This window comes from Schistosoma haematobium, chromosome 1 (assembly GCF_000699445.3).
Source record: "Schistosoma haematobium chromosome 1, whole genome shotgun sequence".
NCBI classification, from domain to species: Eukaryota; Metazoa; Platyhelminthes; class Trematoda; order Strigeidida; family Schistosomatidae; genus Schistosoma; species Schistosoma haematobium.
Genome location: NC_067196.1, coordinates 61,728,260 through 61,750,005, shown reverse-complemented (window position 1 = coordinate 61,750,005; position 21,746 = coordinate 61,728,260). Strand labels below are relative to the sequence as shown.

At 34.1% G+C, this 21,746-nt stretch overlaps 1 protein-coding gene across 3 annotated transcripts in view; it reads right to left on the bottom strand.

Moving 5' to 3' along the window:
- Positions 1–21,746, bottom strand: part of MS3_00010183 (uncharacterized protein) — a 31,438-nt gene that overhangs the window by 7,192 nt on the left and 2,500 nt on the right. For 2 of the 3 annotated variants that reach the window (XM_051218544.1, XM_051218545.1), the window contains exons 2-12: positions 20,731–20,789; positions 20,543–20,644; positions 20,103–20,499; positions 19,877–20,059; positions 13,455–13,561; positions 11,948–12,145; positions 10,674–10,979; positions 6,747–7,088; positions 5,055–5,246; positions 3,924–4,325; positions 1,861–1,882 (exon numbers count right to left, since the gene is read on the bottom strand). In XM_051218544.1, coding sequence (XP_051074727.1) covers positions 1,861–1,882; positions 3,924–4,325; positions 5,055–5,246; positions 6,747–7,088; positions 10,674–10,979; positions 11,948–12,145; positions 13,455–13,561; positions 19,877–20,059; positions 20,103–20,499; positions 20,543–20,644; positions 20,731–20,766 — 2,287 coding nt within the window. In that variant the 5' untranslated portion in view covers positions 20,767–20,789. Of the gene's footprint in view, positions 1–1,860; positions 1,883–3,923; positions 4,326–5,054; positions 5,247–6,746; positions 7,089–10,673; positions 10,980–11,947; positions 12,146–13,454; positions 13,562–19,876; positions 20,060–20,102; positions 20,500–20,542; positions 20,694–20,730; positions 20,790–21,746 lie in introns of all 3 variants that reach the window. The other variant, XM_051218543.1, reaches the window with a different exon arrangement.

The window sequence follows — 21,746 nt, the reverse complement described above, 5'->3', positions numbered from 1 at the left end:
TCTCGCGCAATTTACGTAAAAAGGTTATTAAATCAATAAATTTTAATTAAATAACAGGACGTTTAGATGAAGATGGATAGTGGTTAGCAGTGGAATTTAGGAGGCACATTTTGTCCTCTTTGAAACTTATCAGCAGTTGGATGTATTCGCCATATCCTAGTGTTAATGTTCACTCAAAGACTCGAACCTAATATTTTTGGCTTCAAAAATTTTGATCATGTTAAATTATTTATTTGGTTTTCCATACACTGATGATAATACATTACCCTCTTTTCCTTCTTATGCGATGATATTCACTTATGAATATATACATTCAGTAATGTCATAGCAATAGAGACAATGACCCAAACACTAGATGTTGCAGAAAATTCTTGGTATTTATTTAACATTAAACAAGCTGGATTTTATCATGTTCATTATGCTGACAATAATTGAGAACCATTGACAAGACAGTTGTATAAAGACCACCATGTAAGTAGTAACCGTTATTTGAAAAATTATTAAGATTAATCACCTCCAAAGCCTATACAAAGATAATTACATTGATTGTGAATTATCTGTTAATAGTTTATGGAATTGAGCTTGTATAGACGTCACAATAATCCATGATGTTGCATAACCTTTCATCCATTGTCTGAGACGGGTAATTGATGATGCGCACTACTGAAAAGTCCCATACCACGACGAAACGGTCATCCAGTGCTCTCAGGTTTTCAGGGTTGGTCTAGCTTAGATTGACTCGTGATTTTGACTGTGAGAATAATTATTTGTTCTTTTTATTCTGAGCCTCGATCAAATGTCAGATAATGATAGTATACTTGTTCACTCACAAAAAACTACATATTTTCTAATAATATATCATACATGGATTATTATATTACTACTGAATTTCATTGAACTAGTCTGATCACAAAAATTAAGATCTGTATAATGTCTTACAGCAAAAAAGATTGAAGTCACATATTCTACAGACCCTACTCAATATTACTATTGTTACTGAAACATAACGTTTCACATAAGCAATATAACTCCAAAGATCCTAACATAAAAAATTTTTGTTGTGACAGATATAAATCAATTTGGATTGTATAACTCAATTTTCATTTCATTTTATGCAAGCATAAAGCAGTGAAATGTCGAATCACTTAAAGAACAACTGACGACATTGTAATTCAATCAACAATAATGACTAAAAAATAAACATTCAATTAGTTACTACTACTCAATGAATAATTGTTTAAAATGCAAATAATAAATTTCACTAACAATAATTGAATACCCACAGTTTCGTGAATACGATTTTCAGTTACACTTGTTGTTGCATGAAGATAGAAAATAGTGTTCGATTGCCAAAACTAAATTAATCAGAGAAATGACTGAAACTATAACTTAGTACGTAAAACCACCGACTGGCATTAGTCAGTAGATTTCTAAATCTAAGGTTAATTTAAAAAACCACCGATGCTTTTAGAAAGTCATTAGAGTATTTTGATAAGGGAGATAGGCTAATTGAACATATAGTAATTTTTTAATCATTTAACGCACATTTTATTAATACTACACAATTTCTACTCTTAATATATGATAGTGACTGTAGGATATGGAAGTCCGCGAAACAACTAAAATCAACAACAGAAAACTTAAACTGAGTAAGTCCAAGAACAAAGATCATGACTAGTCAACGAAATTTACTCGGCTTTATTGCAAAATGTATGAAATGTAGGTTTTGATAACTAAGAGTACCAGAGAATCTTGAAAAAATATCTACTGTTCCAAGTTTTTGTATACCATTTAAAAAAAGGTAACGGTAAAGATGAATAAACATACTCAAATAAAATAAAATGGATAAAAAGTGCTTACCTATATCTTCAGTTTTCGCAGGCTACAATATAGAATGTTTAAAAAAGAGCGAAAGACAGGTATTTCAACTTACAAAACTTGTATAACACCGACCAAAGAAAACTTAAGGACATAATTCTATTAAGATAAACTAAATACTATTCAGAACTATTGCATATGTAAACTACTATTATTACTGATGGTTTAGTGATTACTATAATTATAAGACACCTATCTATACGATCAGTTGTTGCATTTATCCTGACTCTTGAATCCGCCTACCCACATCGACTTTTTTAAAATACTGATATCAGATAAATAGTTCTTACAATTCAAATCAGTAAGACGAGAGAAAAAATGTACAAGCCAGTGAGAATAATTATACCAACAGAAGTAAAATATTAAAAGAATGAGAGATACTATTGAAGACGAAAACTGACGAATACATATGATTTTCAATATTTTGAGTAAATGGATCTCTGTAGCAGTGCTATCGATTTTGATTTACCTAACTTAGTATGAATACTGGTTGTAATATAATGATTTTATTTTGTAAAAGACAATCTATTTTCGAAAAACGTTTTTATATATTTGAATAGATCAGTCAGTCAGTCAGCTACAATTCAATTTTATAACGAGATAATTGTTTCTAAGGTTACTTTATATTGTTACTATTATTACTATTATTATTATGTCGTTTTGTAATGCTTGTAACAAAAAAATTAAATTGAACTATTAAAAGTACAAAAATTAAATAGAATATTTGAAATTTCATAACGTGTACGACTAGGTCGATATTACTTTTCAAGTAACCGAGTAGTCCATTTTTATAAGACTTGTGTTGTTCTTATTTCCAAATCAAAATCACATCTTTATTTACATTCAGAAAAATCTGAAGAAATCTACACTTCTTAATGCACGTACTATGCATAACCAATACACACATAAATAATACATGCTACATGATTGGATGACAATTTTAAAGTAGCTTGGCTATTAATACATTGATCTGATTTTGCATGGCTTCTTTGTATTTAAATACAAGCTAAAGTTATGATGACTGAATGATGCCATAGTAGAGAAAATGATGAGTCTCTACTTATAAAGCCAAGCACAGAAGACAAATAATTAGCAACTGTTGGGATATTCAGGGAAATATCCCAAAAATTATCCTGTTAAGCCTAATGCTATCCTTGGACATGAGATGGTATCATCTTATTGGTCAATATTTATTTAACGTGTTATTTTCCTGTTGGCCATTATTGTACAATGTTATCTTCTATTTTATGGTACGTTGTGGACTGCTTGACTGGTATATAAACAAAGTATGTTTGAAATATAATGATTCATATACCCGAGGCTGTGACTTGTGTTCTGGACTCAATTGACTGGGCTAGACAGGGAAGCGAGACCAATCAGAACCCTAGGTCGTTCTACGTGTTTGCGCGTCTTTGGTCCGATCAATAATTCGCTATCCCTTAATCAGCATTATTTTTCACGTCATAACAGCAACACAATCAGGAACATTTTAAATCAAGATAAGGCATCACTTTAAGAAGTCACTGGTTGTTGGTTTTTGTAATGTAGGTACTTAGAGAACGCGTAATTACCGTAATTAATTGTAAGAAATATGGCTAAGAACTGGTCTCAATGACACAGATGCACTCACTCTTCAATCTCTCTTAGATCTTGAGCTTTAAAATTACCTTATATCTTTTTATTCCGCACATTAATTCTTCCTCATATTATATTGTCTATCCTTAATGTTTCCTACTACCACTGATATTATTATTACAACATCTACTACACTGAGATTTCTCTTGATAGTTTTATCTATGTTAATACATGTAGCAAACTGAACCGATGCACAAGTCCTACGTTGCTTATGATTGACTGACTTAAAGAGAGAGTATAGCACACTTATAGTAATTGGCAGAAAATGTTAAATAGGTAGTATTTGTAGGATAGATAGTTTAAGGAACACATTTTGTACCTCGATCACGTCATTTTAAATAATCTACTACATTCTTGCCAATTAATAATGTCATTATTAAATATTTAAAAATGTAAAATAACTAACTAACCTGAAGATCGAAACCTAACTTAAGAAATTTAAGACCTTGTTCGGTAATATGATCCGGATGACTAGAAAGCCAGCTAGTATAATTGGATAAATTAGACGTTGATGTTTGTTTATCTATGAACAATTGTCGACAATCTGTAAGTGATGTTCGAAGTAAAGCTAATTCATCATCTTCAAGTTTATTATAATCAATGTCCTGATCTTTATCATGTATGATGTGAACATCATGATTATCTCTTTGAAACGATGTGTGACCATAAGACACTTCATCTTCGGAATCCTTGGACAACGGCATTCCTGACAAACGACGATAAAGTCTATAGCTGACTGCTTCGGCTGAATCTAAAGAAGTTGATGTTAAAGTAGACGGTAACCAGGCAGGAATGCGAGTCAAATATTCAGTCTGAATTAAGGGAATATAACAACACAAATACAAGTTAACAAGGAGAATATTATGAACTATTTGTACTAAAAAATAAAAAGTGTTGCTGTACTTTAGTCTATTAAACGCAAACATATCATAAAACTTTGCTCAGACAAAAAGTCTAATGAACTAAAAAGAAGCATAAAATAAATTGCTTAAAATTAATATTATTCATCGTATATGATATAGAAAAGCATAATTTGATGATAACTAGTTATATGTACTGGATATCCATTGAAAACCTGGAAACATGGGACTCCTCGGTAATGTACATCCGTGATTTCGCACGCAGGACTCAAATCTACGACCTTCGATCTCGCGCGCAAACGGCTATTAATTAGTGTAAGACCATAAATCTGTAAACAATCACGATATATAGGTTTATTAATATTAACTTATCAAACTAGCTCATTGAATAACATCACATATTTATATTCAATATCAATTCTTTAAATCTACAAGAGTTAATACAGCTGTCCCTTGTCTCTTAAGTACAATTTATTTACTTTTAAATACACAAAAGATAACTGTATAAGACTCAAAATAAAAACTATAAGAATAACATTCATCAAATACAAACATATAAAATCGAATTTATGCAACGAATTTTATGAATTCTATATGTCAAATATTCAGAAAATAATAAATTATCAAAAAGAATAGGTTATAGATATAAAGCTTCAATATAATAAGTAAATTTGGCTTTACCTCTAACCAACTTGGTTTAGTATTTTCAGAATCGGAAACACATAAATGTTCATCAGATATACGATGAACAAAACGTGATGATGAGAGATCGACCCGAGCTTTAGATATATTTTCATTATATAATGTAAGATCGTTGGTATCTGATAAGGTAAAACGTCGAGCGGATTTGAACCCTCCCATTTTACCTGAAATCTAAAAACATGAGTACGTTATGTAGGTTGAATATCTTCTCAGCAAAGAAAATATATTTTACTGTCCAAAATCGAATTTGTGCGGTATCGAGTCATTAAAGAAAAAATAGTAATTAATATAGTTTTAATTTGAACATAATGCATTAAAAACAAATAAATCTTTCTAGTTCCATGGAAGTGGCCATAATAATTTAGTACGACGAATAAGAAAACAATACTGAGAAATCAATAAAATAGCTTGATGAATATCAAACTAGGTACTTGAAAGGTTCTGGATTGTATTTAAGAAATTGATAGTTAGTTGAAATATTATTGAAGAAGAAAGCCGGATCGCTCTATAAACAAAAACGTGAACTTTTTTATTTTTGATCAATATAAAAAACTTTTTAGAGAATATTTCTTTTATATTTATTTGATTTTATATAAGAAAAGGTAAAGAATACTATAAAACTTTAAGACGAACATTAAAAAAAACTAAGGTTCATTAAGTAAAGAAAAATGAAGCTTCAAAAGTAAAATGAACTATAATCCTCCGGGGTTAGTTTCTATATGACCTGATTAGAAGATGTAGACAACCAAAATGATTCAAAATGTTAAGGTAATCACTCATGACTGGAATTACAAAGATATAACTTTATAGGAATATTGTACAGAATTAAATCTAAGGACGATTAACTATGATTACAAATACATTCACTTCAAAGAAATAAATGTCAAGAACATATTCGTTTCTTGATCATTAAGATTAGTTTAACTGCATAATGGTAACTGATCATCCAATTTGTATTTAAAAAGGAATTATTATCATTAGCATTGTACATAAGTATCTACAAGACATAGCTGATAGATATGACATTTAGTGGGATTTAAGATAATAGATTCTCAAAGAAACAATGTTAGTTCGGTAGATTTTATGGGTGAACTTAATGTGTTGAGATTTAGATGGTGGTTGGAGGTAGTCAACAGGAAACCCTGGACCCGGGTTTCGTGCTACTTGGCACTCGTCAGCAAAGTGTACCTGTAATCTTTAGGGGACTGGTGCTCCCTGACGTTACCACTGAGCAATCCGAGCCGCGACTGACCTCCTGTAGGACTGAGATGTAATCACCCAGTGATCAATCAATTGTGATTACATCTCAGTCCTACAGGAGGTCAGTCACGGCTCGGATAGCTCAGTGGTAACGTCCCTGACTGTGAAGCTGGGTGACACGAGACCGAATCCGTCAGGGGCACCGGTTCCCTCAAGATTACAGGTACACTTTGCTGACGAGTGCCAAGTAGCACGAAACCCGGGTCCAGGGTTTCCTGTTGACTACCTCCAACCACCATCTAAATCTCAATATATAGTGCCCGCAGTGTCGAGTCACTTAGACTGGTGGCCACATTGCAACATAATCGATAGCATTCGATCTGCACTAATAAGGACTAGACAAGCATGACATTGATCACCACCCAGTGATCAATCAATTGTGAACTTAATGTGTAAATTAAATGAACTTACTGCTTTTATTGCTGAACTATTACCTTGAACCATACTCGCAACACGTCTGGTTTGGTGTGACTTCAACCACATTGATTTCGGTGTAGGTGTTTGTGTACCAACGGCAGATTTAACAGTTTTAGAAGTTTTTCTAGTTTCATACCAAATACTGGTCCATAAACTATTCAGTAAGTCCAGTGATGGACTATCATTTGCTTTTAGAGAGCTTTGACAAAAGGATCTCAGAAATTCACATCGTTCATGAGGATTTAAAGGTAAAAGCCACTTCTTCAGAGAAGAAATGACATCTCTTAGAGCAAATTCAGTAGCATTCCTCACCTTATCTTTCAGATCCGATGAACACTGAAAATTAGAAAAAACAAAGTACTAAACATGAGATTTGTAGAATGTGGTGAGGATAAACCTATACTGTTAAAAGCAAAATTATGTTGCAAGGTATTTATTGATTCTTGACTTATTATTGGCAAAAATACTTTCTTTTAATAAAAGTAGAACATGAATAACTACAAGTTAATTTGTTCGACAGATATAACAGGATAACACAACAGTAAATATTATTCAACAAACATCTAACGATGGAGGCATGAAAGATACACTTATCTTCCAAGAACCTATTCCGCATTCCACAGAATCAAGGGAAAAAAACACAACCAACATTGGAATAGGACTATGGACTTCAGATGACACTGATCTTCATTTGTCAGCCACTTCTGGTCATTTAGATGAAGAATCACTAAACTACATCAACTCAAAAACACATTCCATTTAAAACTAGCCTAAACCTCCATAGTAAAAATCCATGCGCTATTGTCTACTGAACTACAGTCTAACACTTCATTACTGATTGTAGGTTATTATCCTTTCCATTAGATCTTTCTGAAATGTTTGTCGAAAAACGCGTGATGTAAAACAACTTGTAAGACCCAGTTTCAAAGTCCATCCTAAAAATGCGTGATTTAGAACCATCGTGTTGACTACCAAATACTGTGTTCAAGTACAACACAGATAGCCAAAACTTTAATGCCCTAAGTGTCAGACAAAGAAATACCTCTTTTTTATTAGTAGTTCCGTATATAGCTGAACTTCAGCAAAATGGAAATAAGATGAAAGCTTTCTTAGTGAACTGTTTTAAAGAAAATGTAATTAACATCTTGGACTTCAGAAAACTTCATATACATAATCTAGTGAGCACTTTACAGCCTTTTACTTTGAATCATTTGCATACTGACAAGATGTAAGATGAAAACACAATAGCATCTTTAATGTATACATATGCCGAATGGCCAGAGACTTATTAAGGAACGCAATTCCTATCGTTCAATTGTGGACAGAATTTGTTACCCAGATTTCAACTGTTTTCATTATAATTTTGAAAACCAGTAATGAAATAAAATGTTGACGTCAATAAAAGTACTTTCACTTTCTAAAAATATATTCCCAAAGCAATGCGTTTGTGCATTAAATTAATAATTTGTAACCCCGACTTCAACGGCGATGAACAAGACTGGCTCCCATTACTTTCTTACTTGTCGCTAACTAAAGACAGGTTGAACTTTTTCATGAGCTTTAATGATAGATACTCAAGAGGATTTAATAACCTCTGGTACTCGTTAGCAATGTCACTGATTGTCATCTTTAGGTTTTGATCAAAACGGCTCGAAAGCTGTGTTCGAATATCAGCGAAGTTTTGCGACTACAAGCTCCAAATGATAATTAACAGTTCGAACTGGCAGCTCACCAGCAACTATGGTTGTAATCAATCACATTGGCGAGTTATAGTGTAAAGCCAACTGATTCCCTTAGTTGACAACTGAGAATAATGAACCCTCAAACTTAAGAACTCATCCTTTACTGTTCTTGCACAATGGAATAGACCAAAAAGTCTATCGAATTCCACCAAGTAGACTTACTTAGTGGCAACCATTAAAGAAGTAATCCTGACGTGAGGCGCATAATTTAAGACGAAAATGAGATGTGTCATCGATAAGACTTTAAACATTCATGTGCCAGTATGGTTGGGACATGTGTTATGATGCTCTGAAAAAAATTCTGTAGATAATCCGGTTGCTAGAGATTGAGTAAAGTAACCTCTCAATTACTCCAACGATTGGTTCGAACAGTTTGTTAATCTATTCTTCTGAACTTTCTTATGCAATAATGTCGCGGACACATGACTAGACTAAAAATGGTTTAGTCTCGATAGTTTACACAGTACAGTATATTCACCACAAAGAATGCTTTGACGAACACTGAATCAACTGAAATGCTTGAGATAGAGTTCATTTAGCCAGTTATACTGGGACATTGGTTGCAGATAAGTATCTTAGAAGAACTAGGTCCATAAATAACTATTTTATGTACAATCAATACTCCTTACAAACTATGCACTATATTAGTTAATGTTGAAGAAAACTGACAATTGACCCACACCTAAAGTTACTTGACAGATCTTGTGATAGGTGTATAAAACTCTTGTTAGTGTATTTGAAATGACTGAGCACAACAGTTTCATTGATGTTTTGTAAAAAAAAACAGACTGATTTGTTGTGGAATAAATACCTTACACACAGTGTACTGAGACGGCTAGGTGAATGAAATTCATTAAAAGACATGTCACTGATTTTGAATATTGTCGTGGAATCATTTGGTAAGAGCTATTTCTAAGTAACCCTAGTTCAGAAGTAACCTTACACTCACAAAACTACATGTTATCTTAATTCTGTAAATCTACAAATAAGATTTCGCCATTAAATATTAAAGAAATTTAATGTATTTAACAACCTTAAAATAATTGGGAGATTTAAATACTTCTCATTTAAAGAAGTATGAGATCAGAGAGAGGAAACATATAAACTGAATTTATCCCAACTTTGATGAAAACCCTGGTTAACAAAGTGAAAACTCATTTGATAAAGAAATGGAACAATAGTCCTAGAAGTGTTTCCCCCAACACTTATTGTAGATAACTATGATAGTTAGCTATCGTACATTTATATCACTTAAAGGAAATTTATGTTATCTGGATACCATGATGTTCTCAAAACAATAGTGATTCACTATTTTTACATCCGATCGAAAGGTAATATTTTTTGGATGATTAACGTATGTCAGAATTTATGTTAACTATAATTTATAGACTATGACACAAATCTTTCATTTGAAAAAACCCTGTTTCCATTCTCTTCTCAGCTTTCTCGTCTAAACTATATTCATATATTTAGCTTATATGTAAATAATTATTTGAACAATTTTTTTTATTCTTTTACAATTATTGTTTACAATCCAGATTTAATCAAAACTTTTCTTATATATTTTGACTTGAATAATTCATACTACTATTTCTAGATTGTAAGCACGTGAGAAAATCCACAAAATTAATCAATTTGTATTGCTCTATTAAGATCGTTGTTCTTTATTGAAATCCATAAATGAGAAAGACTGTATGAAATATACAAATCTCTTGAAATAATTCTATATGTAATTAAACTTTAACGTTTCACATACATAACTCTATCCAACATTTTATAGACTAGATGTCAGACAGTCAGATAATACAGTTTTTAAATTGATAATGTAAGATTTTCAGTTCGTTGTATGATTTCGTATAAGATTAATAAGTTGCTTAATTTTATGTACTCAAACAATATCCATTCATTTGAGATCATGAATAAAAATATTATTTAATGTATTTGAGTACACAGTTTAATATATTTATTTCTTGATAAATAGCTTTCAGATGATAAAAGCCAGTACAAAAACAATACTTTTTATCGAACCATTGAATCACTATACATCAAATCAGTAAGATAAAAGAATAAATAATTCTGTAAGTTGAAATACAAAGGCAAAAGACGTCTTCAGGGTTTTTTTCGGAAAGAGTAGGTTGGGTACTAATTGTTTATTTGGCTACACCAAAAATAGACCCACCTTGGGAGTTGTATCAAGTGAATGTGAACTCTTAGTATTTGTTGAAGAGATATTATTGCTTGTGTCTGACTCCATAACAACATTGTTACAATCATCATTATTCTCGATATCATTCTTGGAATTGTTATCGGAAGTTCCAGTATCACTTGGAGACCCCAATTGCTGAAGAAACTGTACCAATAAAGGTAGTAGGATTTTACGTGTCATTCTGACATTATTCACAATTGCTATAAAATGACTGAAATCAGGGACAGACTGAGGAAGTAAATCTAGATCAAGCTTCGGATTCAGGAGAAATTTAATCAGCTATAGTAAATAGGAAAAAATAAATAATGAATAAAAGTAGAGTTAAGTGCAAAAGATTTAAGTTCAATTTGACAATTCAAAAGCAATTAACCCTTATCGTTATTTTATTGGTGGTAATCATTTAATAGCTTCTTCGTAGTTTTGTACACAATGAATTACTGAAATTAGCAGCCTGACATGACTACACACCCTACACTTTAAAAATAACCTTGAACTGACAGCTAATCGTGAATATCTAAATGAACTTAATTATTAACCTAAGAAACTTTATAGAAAATGTAGTAATGTAATGTGGTAATTGAGAATAAGAATTGTTTAGTTCTCTATGACATTCGGTTGTAAAAACTTGACTAGCAAATTATGTTATTACATTAAGACTTTTATGACTTGAATAGGTTTTATCATAGAAAAATTCCAGTACATTACTGACTGACATGGATTGTATAAATAATGACCTACAGCATGAAACTTTGGTAAACGAAAGTGAACTAGATTTCAAAAATGAGAAATAACTCACTAATTATTTTCATTCAATTTCTTCAAATAAGTACTTTGAAACAAAATAGAAGGGAGTTGAATAGGGCAATACATTAAACACATCAAATTATTGGGCATAAAATCTGTGGCAAACAGCTGAAAAAATTATCTTGCCCATTTTCAGTATTAAGGTCGAAAAGTTCTGTGAAAATCAGTCAACAATAATAAGTTTTCACACTTAGATGGAATGATAAGTACTCTCCGTAGAAAGTAAAAAAATAATAAATATATCACAATAAAACCTATGAAACAGAACATGTAGGAGTATAACAAATAATCCTAGTACTGATGAGAAATACTTCCTAATATTGGTTTAGTGTTATATTTAGTAAGTTTAAAATAAATCACATTAAGTACAAACTCCCTATACATAGTTCCACAAATAAACACAGACGAGAATTAATGAGATGAAACTAAACGTAAATACTTGCATCACTATAACGTCCAGCAGGAAAATTCATATTATACAAAATCAGAGCTCTTCTTCGAAAAGTTGTCAACTCCGATGAAGGTATCGATGAACTTTCCGATAAGGGATAACCAACAGTAAGACAAACAAGTAAATTGGCATTGTATTTAGCACATATCTGATTGGCTGCTTCAGTAAAGTCAGGAGAATTAATTAACACCTAATGAAAGAAATAACAGCCTAAAATTTAGCTTTACAATAGGGGATTTGAATAAAAACTTTATGATTAATAAAGCAGAAAATTTCACGAACAGAACGAGTTTATTTGAGAGTATTATTGACGAAATGTCTGGAAAAATAGTGTAACCTTTATCTGTCCAAATCAAAATAGGCAGAGAATGTTTCGAACATACAAATCAGTATTAGGAAGTCAAATGACTTGAACATCGAAGTATTATTCTTATTTATTGAATGCCAACGTGATGCAAATATCATACACCTCCAAGTTCCATATAGCACTTTCTTGTTAATATGAAAGTATAACAGGTAGATGGAAACTGAACCAACTTAGTCGCGTATTGCCTCATTGGTCCTTAGTCATTTCGCAAACATTTTATATCTAAAAATGTTTTGATTTCACCACTAGTGGCATTTTTCCAGAATTAAGAAAAAACCGCTTTCAAATTAGCATTGACAAATCTTGGAGATTTAACAAACTTTAAGCAAACTTTATTGAGCACAAACAATTATTGACGACTTTTAATGCACTGTAATCCACTAAACAGGATTTATGAATTCTCCCACTCTTAATTAAAATCTATAGTTCAATGCAACCATGCAAAGTAAAATGGACTCTAACAAGTAAACAGACCGATATAAATTGATGAACCATTGGAAACCAAAAAGTACCGACCAGATGTTTAGTTTTAGTATGGGATTCCACATCTAGTCCTTATCCAGACCAAGATGAAGACTAACTCTGAAATGAACAATCTCCACAAACCGCTTATGTTGCCAAGATGTGTTCCCATTAATGACCTAGCTTTAAGAAGTATTCTCGAAGTTTTAAAGGAAAACTGATTGATTAAGTCAAGTGAACTTAATCCTTGTATCAGAATGTAGACAGATGGTTATGAAATATTGTGAAATGAATGTGGTTAAAAATGTAGACCACTAAACTCAAAACGACAGGCCCAAAACGTATTGCGCTTATCGCAAAACGTAAGTCTTCAGTTTAATTCCTGAAATGATTTTAAGTGACTACTAACGAGTTCCAAACAAGAGGTATCTGTCCAGTATCATGTCTTAGTTTTCAATGATTCTGTAACTGATGTTCGTGAGTGGTGGGAGCCAAATCCCAATGGAAAATACGTTTTACATCAATTAAATAAACTGACTGCTTATTGTTTATCATTCAAAAGATAAGAATACTTTGTAACAGTTCTAAATGTAAACCCATAAAAAGACTTAAACTGATAGACAACTACCAGTTGGCACTAATAAACACTGTCATTCAACTCACAGCTTACCGTAAAATCAACTCCAGATACAGTAGAGCACACAAATTGGAACGCATCTTTATTTGGACTAGAAACAATTTTCATATCACGACGTAATAAATTCCATGTAGATAGCCCTGCACAAAGATAATTCATAAATAAAAATGAACAATTATAGAATTAATCGTAACTACGGCTTATATGTAGGGAAATTTTGAGATTTTCCTGCATTTATTTAAAAGTGGTTTTAATTTTTATTAAAGTGTTTTGTTGTGAAGTTTTATTGCACCAACATATTAACACTAGACCTTATATACTTTACACATAACCATGTAGTAATTATATTCTCTTCAAAAGTAATGATGACTAAATGATCTTGAACAATCATCTACTGATTAATGCTACAAATTTAAATACATATGGGCTTAATTCCAATATGAAATATTAAATTACAGTTTTTTAAATCTTCACCCAATAAGTCTAGTTAAGTTTAACATGAAATGGACAAAACGATTGAACTAATAATTCAAAAGTATTTTATCAATGCAAATTTGCTTAGATTATACGATACAACAAGACAAATCAGTGTTGTGATACAAGCATAAAAAAGACAAGTCTCTGAGGTTTAATACACACAGGATGAGTTTATACGAGTTAAAATACCACCCAGACATCAGTGTGAAATAGAAGGATTCCATAATAAAACTGACAAGTACTAGTCAGAAATAAATAAAACAGAACTATCCTTTATTTTCAACTCCGCCTGTAGCTCTTCCAGAGTTACTGCCGGCCCCAAGCCCGGGTAAAGGAGGAGGGTTGGGAATGGGGTTAGCGTCTCCATCCCGTAGAAAACTAACTCGCTAAAAAACGCTTACCAGAAAAAATTATTCAGACCATTTTAACTCTGCCTCATGGTGAAAGCCGATCTCCTTCGGAATTCACGAGGCCGATGCCCCTTCTAACAACCAGAGCGACCATTTTTATAGGTACATGGGACGTCCAGACAATGTGAGACCGGAAAGACCAGTCAAATAGCAACGGAAATGAGGAGATACAAATTGGCAGTACTGGGAATCAGCAAAACCCATTGGACCCAAGCTGGACAACAAAGGCTAAATACGGGAGAGATGCTACTATACTCCGGCTACGAAGAGGAAAATGCTCCACACACTCAGGGAGTTGCTCTAATGCTGTCCAAAGTAGCACGAACTGCACTTGTAGGCTGGGAATCTCACGGATCCAGAATCATCAAAGCATCATTCAAAACAAAGAAGGAGGGAATTACAATGAATATTATCCAATGTTATGCACCCACCAATGATAGCAACGACGACATTAAAGATCAATTCTACGAGCGGCTGCAGTCAATCATAGAGAAGTGCCCAAGAAAGGACCTCACCATTCTGATGGGAGATCTAAATGCCAAAGTTGGAATAGACAACACCGGATATGAAGATATCATGGGACGACATGGACTGGGTGAGAAAAACGAAAATGGGTGGAGATTTGCAAATCTGTGTGCATTCAACAAATTGGTCATAGGTGGCACAATATTTCCACACAATTGTATACACAAAGCTACATGGATCTCACCGCACCACACCACAGAGAACCAGAGAGATCATATCTGCACCAATAAAAAATTCGAAAGGATAATGAAAGATGTGAGAACCAGGAGAGGATCTGACATAGCTTCAGATCACCACACCACCTAATTGTGGCCAATTTAAAACTAAAGCTGAAGAAGAACTGGACAACTGGACAAACAGCACTAAAAAAGTATAATACAGCATTCCTTCGAGATACTGACAGACTCAACGAATTCAAACTAGCTCTCAATAAAAGGTTCCAAGCCTTACAGGATCTACTGAAGGAAGAAGAAACTACTATGGAGGACAACTAAAAAAGTACCAAAGAAGCATTAACTCCAACGTATCAAAAGGTTCTGGGTCTAAAGAAGCACCATCATAAGGAATGGATCTCTATAGAAACACTGGATAAGATCAAAGAAAGGAAGAACAAGACAACAGCAATTAACAACAGCCCAACACGAACAGAGAAAGTCCAAGCAGAAGCAAACAAACAAGTGAAGAAAAACATTAGAGCCGACAAGAAATACGTGGAAGAACTAGCAACGACGGCGGAAAACGCTGCAAGAGAAGGAAATATGAAACAACTTTACGATACAACGAAGAAACTATCAGGGAAATACAGTAAGCCCGACAGACCGGTCAAAGACAAAGAAGGCATGCAAATCACTGAAATTCAACAATAGCGGAACAGATGGGTAGAATACTTCGAGGAACTCCTGAATAGGCCGGCTCTAATGAATCCACCGGACATCGAAGCAGCACACACAGATCTTCCTATAGATCTTATTCCACCAACGAAGGCAGAAGTCAGAATGGCTGTCAGACAAATCAACAACGGGAAAGCAGCGGGACCCCACAACATACCAGCTGAAGCACTGAAGTCAGACATCGAAGTAACTACAAACATGCTTCACCTTCTATTCAAAAAGATTTGGGAGGAGGAACAAGTGCCGATGAACTGGAAAGAAGGGCACCTCGTCAAGATGCCAAAGAAAGGAGATCTGAGCAAATGTGAAAACTACAGAGGCATCACACTACTGTCAATACCAGAGAGTCTTTAACAGAGTGTTGCTGAACCAGATGAAAGATTCAGTAGTTGCCCAACTTCAAGATCAACAGGCTGGATTCCGTAAGGATCGGTCGTGCACAGACCAGATTGCAACACTACGGATCATCGTCGAACAATCAATTGAGTGGAACTCGTCACTGTACATCAACTTCATTGATTATGAAAAAGCATTTGACAGTGTGGATAGGAGAACGTTATGGAAACTTCTTCGACACTACGGAGTTCCTGAGAAGATTGTCAATATTATCCGGAACTCATATGACGGACTACAGTGCAAGGTCGTGTATGGAGGACAGATGACAGATGGATTCCAAGTAAGGACCGGAGTCAGACAAGGCTGTCTACTCTCTCCCTTCCCCTTTCTTCTGGTGGTCGACTGGATTATGAAGACCTCGACATCTGAAGGAAAACACGGCATAGAATGGACAGCTCGGAATCAATTAGACGATTTGGACATCGCACATGACCTGGCCCTCCTATCGCATACACATGAACAGATGCAGATAAAGACAGACAGTGAAGCAGCAGTCTCTGCATCAGTAGGCCTCAGCATACACAAAGGGAAAACCAAGGTCCTCAAATTCAAAGCGGAGAACAGCGATCCAATCACTCTTGATGGCGAAACTCTGGAAGATGTAGAATCCTTCACATACCTGGGAAGCATTATCAATGAACAAGGAGGATCAGATGCAGACATAAAGGCAAGGATTGGTAAAGCAAGGACAGCATTCCTACAGTTGAAGAACATATGGAATTCAAAACAACTTTCAACCAATATCAAAGTGAGAATCTTCAATACGAATGTCAAGGCAGTTCTACTGTACGGAGCTGAAATTTGGAGAACTACAACAACCATCATCAAGAAGGTGCAAGTATTTATAAATAGCTGTCTACGCAAGATACTCAACATCCATTGGCCGGATACCATCAGCAATAGCCTTCTCTGGGAGAGAACAAACCAGCTTCCAGCTGAAGAAGTCGGGAAAAGACGATGGAAATGGATAGGACACACATTACACAAATCATCAAACTGCATCACGAGGCAAGCCCTAACTTGGAATCCTGAAGGGAAGTGGAAAAGAAGAAGGCCGAAGAACACATTACGTCGGGAAATAAAAGCAGATATGGAAAGGATGAATAACAATTGGAAAGAGCTGGAAAGGATTGCCCAGGACAGGGTTGGATGGCGAATGCTGGTGAGCAGCCTATGTTCCTTCACGAGGAGTAACAGGAGTAAGTAAGTAACCCTTTATTTTCAGATCTCACTCTGTTATAAGTAGTAGAATAATTTAGATTATTAAAAAACTAAAGCCATGTGACTAAAAGGAATTAAGTAATACATCATTTCAAGTGGCCGCAGTTAGTCAGACATTTTTACGTCGTGCATCAGAAAACGGATAACATCTCTACTGTGCCATATTTTATCAACCACGAACCAGTTTGCTGCGTGTCAATATAGTCTCGCATAGTATTCAGATGAGAAATGGTCCGCGATATATTTTATTTATGGAACATTGATAGGGCCAGATTCAACTACTAGTGGTATTTTCGTTTCGCACCTCGTATTGGTCTAAAAGTTTGCTAAAGGGTTGTTCGATACTTGTGAGGCAAATTAGAATTGTCATATAACATCACTAGTAAATACTGCAACGATGCTGAAATTTTTAAAATTACACTAATATTTATCAATACTTGGCAGAGACGTAGGGTTTATTATTTTATTTGAACACATAAATATTGGTACAAGAGGGCACCAAATATATATGCATATGAGACTACCTAATGACATAATAAAGTTTATTAGACCGGATAATATGTAGTCATAGCTTGTTAACAAATTCCCAAGGTGTACTGATCCTGCAGGTAGACTCTGGAGGATTTGTCCCAAGCTCCTTATTTTGGAGAAACCTTGGGGAATTCTGGGTAAATTTTGGAGTTTTCCCTAAAGTCGTAAAACTTTTGGTAGTTCTCCACGAAGTTGGGCGAAATCTTGGGGATTTTCCTGGGGAAATTTTGGTGTTTTTGTACTTTTCCCCCAAAATATTTTATTGCAGCTCCCTCAGAATTTACGAAGAACGTACAGATAATTTTTTTTTCGGAAGTAGCGAAATCGGGATGAAGGGACTAACAAGGTTGTGTAGTAGTTTCCGTTTCCAAAATGGACTGTTTGTACCATCATAACTATTGTCAGCCACACACGTACGTACGAAGTTCTACGTTGTTACTGACTGACTGACTGACTGACACACGTATAATAGTTCATGTCTGGGTCAACTTTAGGTCATTCATTTAAAAAGTATTTTGCAAACTCCAGAATAGTCTTGAAACTACTAACTTTTGACACATGTAAATGACCTACTTGTTGTGTTAATGTCACTGCAGTGACATTTAAGTCATGGCATTATTGTATGTCAACTGTTTTGAAATGTATAGTGATACAAATGCCCTGGTACGGCCGAGGGTGGGGAAAGTCCACTCCCTCTCGAAATGCTCTCATATGGCCACGCGTATATAGCCTCTGCCAGGGAAGTCCTACTCACTGCCTTCTCATGGTGAAGGTGTTGTTTACAAAATTGAGGGGATGAAAAGCGAACGTTCGGCGCTTTAACCGGGTCGGTGGACACAGAGAGTCCACCTAGGGTTTGGAAAACCTTGATTCTAAACCAATGGTTCACATGGGCTCCAATATCCTGAAGGAACAAATGGCGTATGAACAGATTGTTGGTCATAGGACTGCATTTCCTTACGTCGCTTCACTGCCTTGTGGATCAGACCTTTAGGTCAAAGGCTTCGGGTGTGGTCCCCTGAGAAAACCACCTGCTTCGGTTTTGGCACCGGGGCAGTATTACGGCCCTCACATATATCAAATGAGATCTGTGTGGCGCATATGTATTTGGTGCCTCCTTGTACCAATATCTATGTGTTAAAACAAAATAAATAAATATATATTCACACGATTACTGAAATTAAGATGAAAATACATAAAAAATCGTTCCAGTATTTTGTACGGTGTGATGAGAACTCCTTATCGTACCAAACATAAAGTACTGAATAAGCCGATTATTATTAACATCAGTCAATACAATAGAAACCCTTAAATATTGAGCTTGATCAACACAAGGCATCTATTTACATCCCTCGATCTAACATTTAGAATATGTCGAATAAAGGATATACTCACAAGATAAATGTGCTAAATGCCTAGTATTTTGATCAGATCTTTTGATTGCAAATCGAGTTTGTCATTATCAGCTAAGACGTGCATAATCGTGACAAAAGTATCAAGAAATTTTAATACATTGTTTATACCTCCCAACTGTGGAATATGTATTCAAAAAACTAACAGCAAATTATCGTTTAAAATCAAACAGATTAACTTCATGAGATTCCTTTTGTAAACAACATCTGCAAACTTAACTCTTTTGAAATTATCTGATATTTTAAGAACTATAAAAAAAGTTTGGTACTTTCAAAAAGTACAGAAATAATTTCTGATTGTTATATTTGAGCACTGAACTCTTATAATTAAGAATCGCACAACAAGCCCATCGTAATGAGTCCAAAATGTCCTAGTTGGTTTATCAACTTAAGCAACTATGTTAATGGCCTGATCATTATCACCATTTACAAACCTATATAACGATAGTGTAAACAGTCATGTGTCCACTTAACCGCTAAGAGCTAAGTATACTATTTAGTTGATTATAAGATATGCTGAACGATTCTTTCTGAATACTTTGCATCAAATGATTTGATCAGTGAATAACCTGTGTATCTAATAATAATATTACCATCAACAGTAAATTTTGCTGTTTCCAGTTGAGTAAATAAGGAATTTCTTGAAACATTTGGAGTGAAAATCTGATTGTAAATGATATCTTCGATACGATTAGCCATGCGAAGATCTAATTCTGTTAATCGTCCAGCCATTTGACCAGCATTAGAAAGTCCGATTGTATCAATAAGTATGGCACCTATAAAAATGTAACATTAAGTACATATACATTTTAAAAGTACCATAAAGCAACTTCCATACATTGCTTGGTAAATAATTACCATCCATTCCTTTCAAAATTTCGAATGTGATTAGAGTGGCACAGGATCCGACAAGATCAATTTGCTTAAAAGGACAATTTTCAACGGTTTCAGTATTAACTAACGGATGATGATCAATTATTTCAATGGTTAGCCATTCACTAAACTTTTTCGTTGGTAAATGATGATCAACTAGAATTAAAAATAATTCATTTTCATTCACTTTTGAATAGGTTTCATTGAAAACATCATCCAGATAAATCAACTCTTCCCATTTGAGACCACATTGAGTAAGCCAAAAGGTAACTTCAGTGCGCAAAACCATATCCTCTCTATTGATACTACATACAGGTATAACAATGAACTCATTTTCAAGCTTCTAAATAAATATATGTAAGAGAGGAATAAGTAATTCAACTTACCATTTGTTTATAAAATCCATAGGCAAGTGCACATGCTGTACTATCTAGATCACATGCTTCATTTCCAACAACAAGAATCCATTTACTTTTACAACTTGAATGCTAAAAATATCGAACAATAATAATTACCTTAAAGCAAATCGAAATTTAACTATCGTGTTCAATAATACAAACAAAGAATAACTCACAAGGGCTTCAGCTGCATGACGTAAAAATGAATCCATTGCATCACATATTCAACATGAGACTAAAATTGATAAACAGGGATGATTAGTTGAAATGAAGGTTCCACGTTTAAAATAAAAGGACAAAGGCTCGCATGGAAATGAAAAGAGAAAAAAGCTTCGGAATGCGGGTAATCACTACGAACAATAATTTGGTAAGAGTGGGACGACAATACCGTTTTTATGGGAAGTTTAAAAAAGAACAACTTGTTTTCAATTAGAACAGTCAGGTATATCAAATTTACGTGATAATCTAGGATACAAACAACCCCATTTGAAAGCTGGCTCTTGATAAAATCGCCAAAAGACTAAAGCCGTGTAAGGAATATTTTTTTAAATCGATGAGGTTTTAAAAAAAGTTCCATGTCGATTTTGGTTGTAAATTATTAATCTTTTATACTGTATTTGCAATTGTGTTGAAGCTATTCAATCTAGCTACATTACGATAATAATCGTGAAGTTTGTGGGATATAAAAGCCTCGGATAGATATCATTCTTAGGATTCGTTTTAGGAATCGCGTCCTTTAATACGATGAAGATTTTCAGCAGTTATGTCTTAAGAATTATACTTTACCAGACACCAATCATTAGGTCTGATCAGGAACGTAGAAAGTATAAAACATTTAGTTGCATAAATAATGTGTCCCACCTAATTCATTTGATGCAAGTTTATGACTATCGAATGAACTACTTCCCGTGTGAAAAACTTACGCCTAACTTTGAAATCTCCCATACATTGGTTATATCACACGAAAGTGATGCTTAAATGTTACTGCCACTTAAAATCTAGTATTGTCTTAGGATTGATAATACGAAATAGTGAATTGTCCTACAGCATTCATTTTGGTTGACGAGTGAACAGATAATTTAGCAACCATATAAACAAATATCTACACTAAAAATTTGCCTGAACAACATTAGAAGCAAACACAACCAACTGCCTGAATTCCTGCCCAAACCAGCTGGTACGCAGACATTAA